Source organism: Pristiophorus japonicus, chromosome 8 (genome assembly GCF_044704955.1).
Source record: "Pristiophorus japonicus isolate sPriJap1 chromosome 8, sPriJap1.hap1, whole genome shotgun sequence".
Taxonomy (NCBI): Eukaryota; Metazoa; Chordata; class Chondrichthyes; family Pristiophoridae; genus Pristiophorus; species Pristiophorus japonicus.
This window is the reverse complement of record NC_091984.1, coordinates 91,180,596-91,192,797: the sequence shown is the minus strand read 5'-3', so window position 1 is coordinate 91,192,797 and position 12,202 is coordinate 91,180,596. Positions and strand designations below refer to the sequence as shown.

General features: G+C 45.9%; 1 protein-coding gene across 4 annotated transcripts in view; it reads left to right on the top strand.

The window, feature by feature from the left end:
- Window positions 1-9,010, top strand: part of alg6 (ALG6 alpha-1,3-glucosyltransferase) — a 69,637-nt gene extending 60,627 nt beyond the window's left edge. For 3 of the 4 annotated variants that reach the window (XM_070886146.1, XM_070886147.1, XM_070886145.1), the window contains 3 exons: window positions 3,434-3,502; window positions 7,082-7,280; window positions 8,710-9,010. In XM_070886146.1, the coding sequence (XP_070742247.1) occupies window positions 3,434-3,502; window positions 7,082-7,280; window positions 8,710-8,907 (466 nt within the window). In that variant the 3' untranslated portion in view covers window positions 8,908-9,010. The remainder of the gene's footprint in view (window positions 1-3,433; window positions 3,503-7,081; window positions 7,281-8,709) is intronic. The other variant, XM_070886148.1, reaches the window with a different exon arrangement.
- The last annotated feature ends 3,192 nt before the right edge of the window (window positions 9,011-12,202 follow it).

Genomic DNA, 12,202 nt, shown 5'->3' with positions numbered 1-12,202 from the left:
CGCCATGCCGCGCCAAGCCCCGGGAGAGTCGACAGGACGGCCAGAATCCAGGGACATCCTTTTGGCGCTATTTTGAGCCTAGGAAGTCGGCACATCTCTCGTGAGTGCGCCGACAAAGCGGGTGGGCCAAATTTTGGCCCTATACTCCATCTGCCAAATTTTTGCCCACTTAGCCTATCTATATCCCTTTGCAGATTATTTGCGTCTTCCACACAACTTGCTTTCCCACCTATCTTTGTATCATCAGCAAATTTGGCTACATTACACTTGGTCCCTTCATCGAAGTCATTAATATAGATTGTAAATAGTTGAGGCCCCGGCACTGATCCCTGTGGTACTCCACTAGTTACAGTATGTTTCTTTATAGATAAGATTCTAATTTTTTTTCTCTCATTTCTCATGATATTGCAATATTTTCAGTAAAATAATAGAGATTAGTTCACTTTAGAAGATAACATGGGAATAACTGGGAAGGTCCATCAGGGTCAACAAGCCCATCCCTTTTTTGATAGACTAATCCTACTTACCCATTTTCTCACTTTATCTCTCAGTCCCTGCTCTCTTCAGAAACCAGCTTCCTTATGTTGTCAATTACCTTCCCCAGCAACTTATTTCACTGATCTATTATGCTTCTTAGCCCTAATTTATTAATTTTTAACTTATCCCTTGGCATTTGAACCCCTCAGTGAACAATTTGCCTCGATCAGTTTTGTCAGTTCCATTCTTAATCTTCAAAACTTCGATTAGGTCATCTCAAAGTCTCTTTTTTACCAATGAAAACAAGCTCAACTTTCTTATTGTTCCTCATAACTGGAAGATATGTTTCATTATATATGTCAGACTGACCTATGTATGCTCTATGTGAACCCAATATCTATTTTGTGGTGGTTGCAGTAATCAATGCTGTAAGGAATACAAAGGTGTGAGCTATGAGCACGTGACTGATGAAGATGATATAATTAACATCATGCACAATATATTTGAGTGTTTTAGACAGAAGTGTGTCTTTTTCAATTATTACATTCTAGTTTCCATGTCTTGCTAGTACAAATTGAATATATTGCAAAGCAGCGCATTAAGGAATTGCTGTTTTTTTTTAATTTCAGTGATCGGGACATCGTAGCTTTGTCATAACTGCTACATTGAGAACTTTCCAACATAATCCAAATTATATATTCAATCTAGATTATGTGCTCAAATCCTGGAACAGGGCTTGAACTCAACCTGCTGGCTCAGATGTTAACAACTGAGCAAAGCTGATGCTTCAAGCTCATGAACAGCTGATTTGTTACAGGTATTGGGTAATTGTCTCGATAATTTTTGATTGACGTGCCCTGAAGGCTCAGTGAGTGAATGCACTGTGTGCTGTGGTATAAGACCATTAAAGTTTTGGAAGGTTCCTGGTTTTGTCTCTGGCCTTTGCTGAGTTATCTACCAGGGTAGTAGTGGGGTGCTACAATTGATCTCGGCGACCTTTGGTTAGGGAGGGGAAAATTAGGCAGGGTTCCTACTCCTGGTAGATATCCAGGGAGCCTTGCTGGGAATTGAATGTTTTCAGATAATATCAATCTCATCTGTGATGTTGCGCCCCCCCCCACCACACCACACAGATACAAATAAATAGCCTTTTTATAAGACTCTCTAGGCTTAAGCATGAAGAATAGACACTGGGATGAGATACAGGTGGATGCCAGCATTTGAGAAACCATACGCCACTATGAATCAGCCCGTTCAGGAGATTGGTCTGAGAAAGATTTAATTTTTTTAATTGAAATTAATACATGTTCATTTAAAGAAGAGAATTGGTCAGAATATGTTATGCAACACTGCATGAAGTAGCTAAAATGAACAGAGCATTTATTTATAAAATGTCTATTACTTATCTGGCCGAGAATAACGAGATTAAATTATTATTCCATGGTTACTCACTAATCTGATGACTGATATTCTTGCCAGTTAACATTATCAACCCATCAATTTGTTCAAACAGACGGTCTTCTGTTCTTTCTCATTCCTACCTTGAGGCAAATAGTCAGTGAGTGGGCTCTTTGCTGCCATAAAATTAACAGAGCTGCCTTCTGCCCAAAGCACATTTGATGGGAATAATTTACAAAGCTTGGCTACAGTCTTGCTTCCCTGACTCAATATCTTATTTTAAAATTATATATTTTTTGTTCTAATTTTCTCCCTCCGTTCCTGAAGGCACTGACTCTTGCTTGGGGTATGGTTCTATAGGCATCAGCCACTTACTGATATTTTTCCTAAGTGCCCATTCATCACATGTGAGCCAGGCAGTGAGTGTAGGCTGCCTATTCAACCAGGGGGAGGAAAAGAACCTGCACTTAGATGCCACTTCATTCCATTTCTTAGAAATATCTCAAGCACTTCACATCCAATGAGTCTCTTTGAAGTACAGTGACTGTAATGTCGCAGTCATTTTGTATCCAGGAAGATCTTACAAAGGAACGCGATGAATAACCGATTAATTTATTTTCAGTAGGGTTGATTGAGAGTGGAATGTTGACCAGGGCACCTGAACTCTTCCACTTCCTCAAATAGTGTTATTGGATCTTTAACATCCACTTGAACCATTAGAAGAACAGGGCCTCAGTTCAATATCTGTCTGAAGGATGACGCCTCTCAATGCAGCACACTCTCTACTGCATTGGCGTGCCAGCTGCCATCATGTGCCCAAATCTTGGAATGAAGCTTTTCACCGAGGCAAAGTGCTACCAACTGAGCCAAGCTAACACTCCACCGTGTATTACAGGTGGTCCCAATCCTGTTCTCGTTCAACGTTCAAACATGTACTTTCTGGCCACCTTGAGATTTTTCCTGAACAATGAGGCTTGTACAACTTCTCTACCATCAATACTGATGGGCAGGTGGGGACGGGGAAAGACAAAATTAGTAGGAAGTTGCATATTTTCTCCCCTTCTTTCCCGAGAGCACCGACAGGTGCTGGGATAAAGTCACATGATGCTAATGGCGCACCACCTCTTCCAGGAGGCCATTCTTCATGTTGCCCAGACAGCAAGTGTGAGCTGGTTGCTCAACAGATAGAGAATATAAGTTTATTTGTCTGATAGGGAATGTAAATGGACTATTTGACAGTGGAGGGCATCACCGCAGAGCCCAACCCTATTTAAAATATATACTTTTCAGCTGAGCTCATGCGGCAATGACCAGGAGCATGATCCTTGACTAATATTTCCTCACTCTACACAAAATATTGAGACAATTTGTAATACCCCTAGCACTGCCCAGGTCAAGGTCAGCTAAAGGAGTACAGACTGGAATTGAACCTCCTACCTTCCTTGTCTATATGGCTCTGTACCATGCAAGGCAGTGTGCTTACCCACACGTTCCTTGTCCATTTCAGTTCAGCTCTGCAAATCTTTGTTCATGCGCCTTTTATTCTGTTTGTTTTCAGACCCGTGTTACTGCTTCTACATGAAATCCCCTTCATGGCAACTTGGTTTTTGCTCGTGTCAACTTTTAGGTAAGATCAGCTTTTTTGTGTGAAATCTCTGTATGGATGCTAATAGATTCTGTGAATTTGAGTTGGCCTTACCTGTAGGTGTTTCTTCATTTCCTCTCCTGTTTTAAGTGAGAAGGAACTCCAGACTTACAAATTGGTCTTTTTGTAATTCCTGTCCTTTGCATATAATTTTAGTAAATAAAAGTTGCATTATTTCTCTCTTAGACATTTGTAAGGTATTTGGGCCACTGTGTTTCCAAAGCTTGTGCTGAAAGACATTTCTTCTTTTAGCCTTGGGCACCACCCAAGTTTTTTAGGGGAAATGCCCAACAAGCTTCTTCCTAATTCATAATCAGCCCAACTTACTGGCCTTCTTATCATGGGCCCAAGTTTCGGGCCGCACCTAGAACGGCGCAGCCCCGACCTGGACGCCCGTTTTTCGCGCCACAAAGTGCGCCTAAAAAAAAACTTCCAGATTCTCCGGCTCCCTGCTGGTCCTCTTGAGCCGGGCGTGGCGCAGTTCGAGCTGTAGAGGGCGGAGCCAGGTCCCTGCGCTGAAAACAGTGCCGGGACCTCTGCACATGCGCACTACAGTGGGCGCGCATGTGCAGTAGCTCCAGGCGCCCAAAACTGTGGGAGGGGCCCGAAGCACGCAGCCCCTAGCCTTGGACCAATGGCCTCACTGGGGCTGCGTGAATAAGGCTCCTCCCACGCCCAGCTCCTGCTTCCCCCGGACCGGACCCGACCCCCCGGACTGGTCCCGACCGGCGCTCCCCCTCCCTCCCCCCCCGACCCGAACCGGACCGACCTCCCTCCCACCACCCTCCTGACCCGACCCGCGCGCCCGAGCCCCACCCCCGGACCAGACCCAACTTGACCTCCCTCCCCCCGACACGAACCGACCCACGCTCCCTCCCCCTCCCCCCCCCCCCCCCCCGAACCGCGTTCCCCCCCCGACCCGACCTGCGCTCCCGGACCTGACCCGACCCAACGCCACCTATCTGTACATCTGGTGCTGGGGTCGGGCCCTGCCCGAAGTCTTGGGCCCGGCCCGTTCAGCCTTCCCCACCCCCCCATCTCCTTCCCCTCCCCCCCATCTCCTTCCCCTCCCCCCATCTCCTTTCCCCCCCCCATCTCCTTTCCCCCCCCATCTCCTTTCCCCCCCCATCTCCTTTCCCCCCCCATCTCCTTTCCCCCCCCATCTCCTTTCCCCCCCCCATCTCCTTTCCCCCCCCCCATCTCCTTTCCCCCCCCATCTCCTTTCCCCCCCCCATCTCCTTTCCCCCCCCATCTCCTTTCCCCCCCCATCTCCTTTCCCCCCCCCCATCTCCTTTCCCCCCCCCCATCTCCTTTCCCCCCCCCATCTTCTTTCCCCCCCCATCTCCTTTCCCCACCCCCGCCATTTCTTTTCCTCCCCCCCATCTCTTTTCCTCCCCTCCATCTCCTTTCTCCCCCCCCATCTCCTTTCTCCCCCCCCTTCTCCTTTCTCCCCCCCCTTCTCCTTTCTCCCCCCCCCTTCTCCTTTCTCCCCCCCCTTCTCCTTTCTCCCCCCCTTCTCCTTTCTCCCCCCCCTTCTCCTTTCTCCCCCCCTTCTCCTTTCTCCCCCCCCCTTCTCCTTTCTCCCCCCCTTCTCCTTTCTCCCCCCTCCCTTCTCCTTTCTCCCCCCCTTCTCGTTTCCCCTTCTCCTCTCTCCCCCCTTCCCCTTCTCCTCCCCCCTTCCCCTTCTCCTCTCTCCCCCCCTTCCCCTCTTCCCCCCCCCTTTCCCTCTCCTCTTCCCCTCTCCTCTTCCCCTCCCCCCTTCTCCTTTCTCCCCCCCTTCTCCTTTCTCCCCCCCTTCTCCTTTCTCCCCCCCTTCTCCTTTCTCCCCCCCCCTTCTCCTTTCTCCCCCCCTTCTCCTTTCTCCCCCCCTTCTCCTTTCTCCCCCCCTTCTCCTTTCTCCCCCCCTTCTCCTTTCCCCCCCCTTCTCCTTTTTCTCCCCCCTTCTCCTTTTTCTCCCCCCTTCTCCTTTTTCTCCCCCCTTCTCCTTTTTCTCCCCCTTCTCCTTTTTCTCCCCCTTCTCCTTTTTCTCCCCACTTCTCCTTTTTCCCCCCCTTCTCCTTTCCCCCCCCCTTCTCCTTTCCCCCCCCTTCTCCTTTCCCCCCCCTTCTCCTTTCCCCCCCCTTCTCCTTTCCCCCCCTTCTCCTTTTTCTCCCCCCCTTCTCCTTTTTCTCCCCCCCTTCTCCTTTTTCTCCCCCCCTTCTCCTTTTTCTCCCCCCCCTTCTCCTTTTTCTCCCCCCCTTCTCCTTTTTCTCCCCCCCTTCTCCTTTTTCTCCCCCCCTTCTCCTTTTTCTCCCCCCCTTCTCCTTTTTCTCCCCCCTTCTCCTTTTTCTCCCCCCTTCTCCTTTTTCTCCACCCCTTCTCCTTTCTCCCCCCCCTTCTCCTTTCTCCCCCCCCCTTCTCCTTTCTCCCCCCCCCTTCTCCTTTCTCCCCCCCTTCTCCTTTCTCCCCCCTTCTCCTTTCTCCCCCCCTTCTCCTCTCTCCCCCCCTTCCCCTTTCTCCTCTCTCCCCCCTTTCCCTCTTCCCCCCTTTTCCCTCTCCTCTTCCCCTTTCCCCTTTCCCTTCCCCCCCTTTCCCCTTCCCCTCTCTCTCCCCCCCCTTTCCCCTTCCCCTCTCCCCCCACCCTTCTCCTCCTCCTCCTCCTCCTTCCCCTCTTCCCCCCATCCCCCCCTCTTCTCCCCCTTCCCTCCCCATCCCTCTGCCTCCCTGCCCCCCCCCACTCTCCCTCTACCCCCCTCCTCCCCTCGCTGTCAGAAACACAGACACTGACAGACAGAGAGTGAGAGACACACACAGACAGACAGAGAGATAGAGACACTGACAGAGACACATTGGCGGGGGTGGGGGGCATCCCAGCACGCTGTTGGAGGACTCCCGGTGCTGCAGTCGGTAAGTAGAAAATGTTTTATTTATTGATTTAAAAAATTTTTTTAATTTCCTATTAATTTTTTTGATTGATTTATTGGTTGATTTATTGATTTTTTATCATTTATTATTGATGATGGCTCTTTATTTGTAAAACTGAAGTGTTTAATGTTTGTAAACTTCCCTTTAAACCCCGCCCCCCCCCATTCCCTACGCCTGATTTGTAACCTACGTCTGATTTTCTAAAGTGTAGACAAGGTTTTTTCCAGTGTACAAAAATCTTCACTTACTCCATTCTAAGTTAGTTTGGAGTAAGTTTTCACTGCCGAAACTTTGAAAACAGGCGTAAGTGGCCGGACACGCCCCCTTTTGGAAAAAAAAATTCTGTTCCAAAGTGAATCTGTTCTAACTGACTAGAACTGGAGCAAACTAAATGATGAGAATTTGAATTTCTAAGATACTCCGTTCTACACCAGTTGCTCAAAAAAATCAGGAGCAACTGAGGCCGAAACTTGGGCCCCAAATGTCCACTAAAGAGAACAATTGTTGCTAATCTTAGCGTTGTTAATTGTCCAGTGCCAATACTGAATCCAAGGATGTAGTTTTAACTTAGAGTTTTATATTTCTTCTAGTATCACTGAGTAGGAATAAAAGCTGCTCACTCACTTCCACATTCTTTATTTTGTTATGTCCTCACAGTATGTTTCCCCTATTGCTGAAGGATGGGCTGCTCCTTCCTTATACTGTTACCTCTTTGGCCTTCCTCCTCGTCACAACAAAGTTGCTGTCAGCGTTTGAAAAAGTGTCGGTGAAGGATCTGCAACTCCAGCCATTTTCCCAGCGCATTAGGAGGTACATTCCACACTTCACAATTCCTCCATGTCTTGCAAAACTTGCAGTAAGTATCCTCTATGCTTTATAAACTGACTTAAAAGCAAATTTAAAACAAGGATTTTTTTTTAAAGTATGAAGCGTTAGAACAATGGGATCACACCGTACCCTGTCACATCTGGGAGATGGGTTACAATCCAGCTCTGACCAGTTGGATGGAAGTTAATTAGCACTAATTGGCCGTAAGGATGGTTGCTGCAGGAAATGGAAAGCATCACAATGGGGTGCTTTTCTAAGGTTGAAGTTAAGTTATGTTGATGAGGCAGAGAAGAGAGAACTTTACTTTGCATATACCGCATGTAGTACTTCATGAAGAAATGCTTAATGTTAGCACTAGGTGACAAAAGTGGGGTTAAAGATTTAATTTCCCAGTTTGACATTCTCTATCTTGATGTATTCCAAATGGGTCTTTGCATGAGATGAATCTGAAGATATTTCAGCCCAATTTCTGTAGTTATGGGCCCACAGCCCAAAACTGCCCAGCAGTTGGCACAAACCAGCACTAAACTAGCAACCTTACACGAAGGAGCTGTAAAGATGGCCATTGTAGAAGATGGAACGTTGGGGAAAAAATGATAGAAGAAAGACTTGTATTTATGGTAGCACCTTCTATGATCTCAGGACATCTCAAAGTGCTTTACAGCCAATGAAGTAGTTTTGAAATGTAGTTACTTGGAACGTGGAAAATGCGGCAGCCAATTTGCGCAGAGCAAGGTCGCAGAAAGTGCAATGAGGTAATAACCAGATCATTTTTTTAAATATGTTGATTGAGGAATAAATATTGGCTAAGACACTTGAGAGAACTTTCCTGCTCTTTATAATAGTGACTACACTCCAAAAGCACTTCATTGGCTGTAAAGCTCTTTGAGGCGTCCGGTGGTCACGAAAGGCACTACATAAATGCAAGTTATTTTTCTTCTTCGAAATAGTGCCATGGGATATTTTACATCCACCTGAGCGGGCAGACGGGGCCTCGGTTTAATGTCTCATCCGACAATGCAGCACTCCCTCAATACTGCACTACAATGTCAGCCTGGATTTTTGTGCTCAAGTCTCTGGAGTGGGACTTGAGCCCACAACCTTCTGGCTCAGAGGCGAGAGTTCTACCCACTGAGCCACAGCTGACACTTAGGTTACAGCAAACTTAGATTTTAAGAGTCTGTAGATTGTAGAAGAGAACCTGAGCAAGGCAAGTAGTTCCACAGTTTTGACATCCTTGGAAACATTGAACCGAAGTAAAAGACGGTAATGAGCATTTCAATCTAGTAAGGCTGCAGGGAGAAGGAAGTGTGTATAGGATGTTATATTTGCAGATTAACAAGCCTAGGTGTGTTCTAATATTTGAGCTTTACAGCCTTAAAAGCCAAAAGATTCACTGAAACATGTGATTTAAAAAATATAAAACTGAAAAACTGCTTTTTCTTTTATTCCTGCAGTTCCTTCTATCAGTAATTACCATGGCGACACTTAGTTTGATAAGTGCAACGCTAGTTCCTCCCTCACAACTGCCAGACTTATTCCCTGTCCTGGTGTCCCTATTTTCCTGCATCCACTTCTTGATCTTCGTGACGTACTTCAACATTCTGCACCTATCGGAGCCTCTATACAAGAAGCATCAACGGAAAGTGAAGTAAAAGACAAGTCGTTTTCTATGCACCTCAAAACTAGGAATTAATTACAAAAGCAAAATACTGCGGATGTTGGCAATCTGAAATAAAACACAAAATGCTAGAAATACTCAGCGGGTCAGGCAGCATCTGTGGAGAGAGAAACAGAGTTAACGTTTCAGGTCAATGACCTTTCATCAGAACCCATTAGGAATTAATTATCTTGTCTGTAAAGCACAGTAAATAAAAGCTGCTGTTTTAAATCCAGATTGGAAAAACTATCTTTTTTTTTTAAATTCTACACCGTATCTGCCCCAGTAGATCAGTATCTGCCTTAATGGATTATTTGGCAAATGCTCCATGCGGTATGTAGCTGAGCTAGAGATCCTGGGTCTATACTGAGCTAGTTGATCTCAGCCAGGCCAACAAATGGGTTGCTACATTTGGTCACAGCATCGTTGGCTTAAGGAGGTGAGAAATCAGCCAGGATTCCTGCTCCTGATGACTATCCAGTAGTGACCTCTGCTGGAAAGTGCATGTGTTTGAACATCTGCTGAAGACAGGATTGAGTTTGTATGTGACGCCTCCCATGATTAATATTTTATTGCCATTCATTGTTCAAGGTTATACACTTGCACGAGATAATTAAGCCTGAACGACATCCAGCGATAACCACACCCTCGCATCAGCCACTACCTTCAGAGAGGAGGGGCGGAAACAAAAAGCATGATGCCCATTCCATACTCCAGCTTGTTCACTTTTTGATCTGCGCCATAGTTTGCAAAGAGAATGCGAAATAAGGAGAGCGGAGATCAACTGTTGTGTGCTTGCTGGCTGCAGGAAAACAGAGAAGTACAGGCGGCAGTTTGGGAACAGGCTGTCCTTCATGATCAGACAAAAAAATACAAAAACAAAATCTAATGAATACTAACTCCATTATCTTCAGTATTTTGTGAAGAATGTCAATAGAAGCATAAGTCTTGCTTAGATTCAATTCTGCATTTGTCCACATCCTCTGCATATTTCTTTGCCAATTCTTCCCCTTACTGAAAATGTGGACTCCTGCTTACAATATTGTGCCTCCTCCACTACCTTCACCAAGAGTGATTTTTCATGTACGAGTCTAGCCAGTTATAATATGGGGGTACCATAGCCAAGTCCTATCCCAGTAATTGAGATTTACATGTGTATATTGTCCAGCAGGAGTTGATGGATAGTGATCAGAAGTGAGAACATTTTTTTTGGAGGCCATTTGCAGTGCCCCTTCTACTACCCAGGCTAAATCTGTTAACACACATGGAATTGAACACGGCACCTTCTGGTTCATATAGTTTGACTCGATTGCATGCTACCATTACCAACTGAACCATTGGGGGATTCAGACAGTTAACTGTTACATGAGTTTGCACAGTCTCAACCCAGTTCTTAATGGGTTTTGCACATAACTACCTAAAATTCAGTACTAAGTTGGCAGTCTCCCTCAGAGGCTACAGGATGACTGGAGTGGAAATGTGTTCTAGAGTTGAGACATATTGGAGCAGAACAGAGGGAACTTTACTCTGCGTCTGGCCAATGCTGTGCAGGGACTATTTAATGCTGATACAGCGAGCAGAGACTAGATGGAGTGCGTTCATACCTCAGCATTAACATCCCTCACCTTGTTGAGCATAAGGGGAAAAAAAATGCAAAAGAAAAGATTTGAGAGGTTTTGCAAATCCGTGAAGTTGATTTTAATATCCGATGAAGTTGCTGATTTAAAATCAGCATTTGATTTTTTTAGTGCGAAAAATTTCTCCACACAGCTTGAAATGCATAGGGCTGGATTTTAGTCTCTTCTGTTTTCGGGGCGAAAAAGTTACCAGCCAGGAATAGTTTGCGCTTTGATAAGGAAGTTTGGGCATCGGGGCGCAGCGCTAAGGAAGGCGCTGTACACTTTGTGGTGCAAGGATGGGAAACTCGCGAACTAAATTGCCGGGCCGTGTGCGCTTTGAGAGAGGCCTGGGGGGAGGGGACCTTTTTTAAAAAAAAACACAAACACATTCCCAGAACATTGCCCACGCCACCACAACACAAATTGTTAAAAGAACAAACACTCGCACTTACCTTTGCACCTCCGGCAATGCTGGACCCAGGTGGTCATTGCAGGCACACTTCCGGGCGAAAGTCCAAACTCCTGCCAGTGTTGCAATGAGAGGCGTTGCATGCCTGGCGCAGCTCTTCCCGGCGCTGCTGCTCAGCACAGCTGCAAAACCAGACCCGAGGATCGCGAAGGGGCGCAGGAGACCTGAACGCTACCTTTCATGCTGCTCCGGGGCAAAACCCGGAACGCAAAGGACTGGAAAATCTAGCCCCTGATCTTTTTTTGCTATGGTCAGTAATTTATTATAAATATTAAATATATTTCAGATACAAAATATGTATGTAATATATAAACTAAATTGCTAACAGTCAAACTACATCCACTTTGAAAGTGGAGCATGTCCTATGCACAGAGTGAAATAAATTCAAAATCTAATACTAACAGAGAAAGCAACAAATCCATTAGCAATGTTTAAATAAAATTAAGATGTCAAGGCCTACTGAAGGCCACACATTCCCACCTGCTTTCTCATCTCTTCTCGGTGGTTTATTTGTGTTTTATTGGGTTTTGGAATTTGGAAAACAGCACAACTATGAGGTGGGCAAGATTCTTTGCCCCCTCCAGCTGCACTGGAAAATGACATTCATGACATTCTGAGCGAATGACAGACCCAATACATTGAATGAGACACCTCGGGGGTAATGCAATGAAAATCTCCTCTTAATCATGTGCTTGGCAAGGGTCACAGGTGCCAAGCAGCTCAGGAATGCTCAAAAGAAATGGCAGTGATCTGGAACCCCAGCAGCCTGTTCTCCGTCACATTCACACATGCTGTCCACTCCAAGTTTTTACCGCAGTAGAAAAACTTAGTTTTGTGTTTGGGTGTGGTTTTTTTCCCTTTGTCTTTCAATTGGCCCCTAAAGGTGTTAAAGTGAGAGTTATATGATCCACCTGGGGCAAAACTGGAAAATGGATCTTGGAAATGACAGCTGTCAAACAGGCTGCAATCCTACTGCAAAAACAATAATTGGCTATCATGAAAATTTCTGCTTTCGTGTATATAATTAAAGGGGAAAGAAAATATGATGGGGAGGGGAAGTAGTGTTGTTCCCCAATACCTACCTACTGTATTTAAAAAAAAAAACAATTCTGTCCCAATGGAGATCTGTAATTTGGGACTCCTGTCCAGGATTGCTCTGATAGACCAACTTGGAAAAAGATACATTCTGCAAAATACTCTCC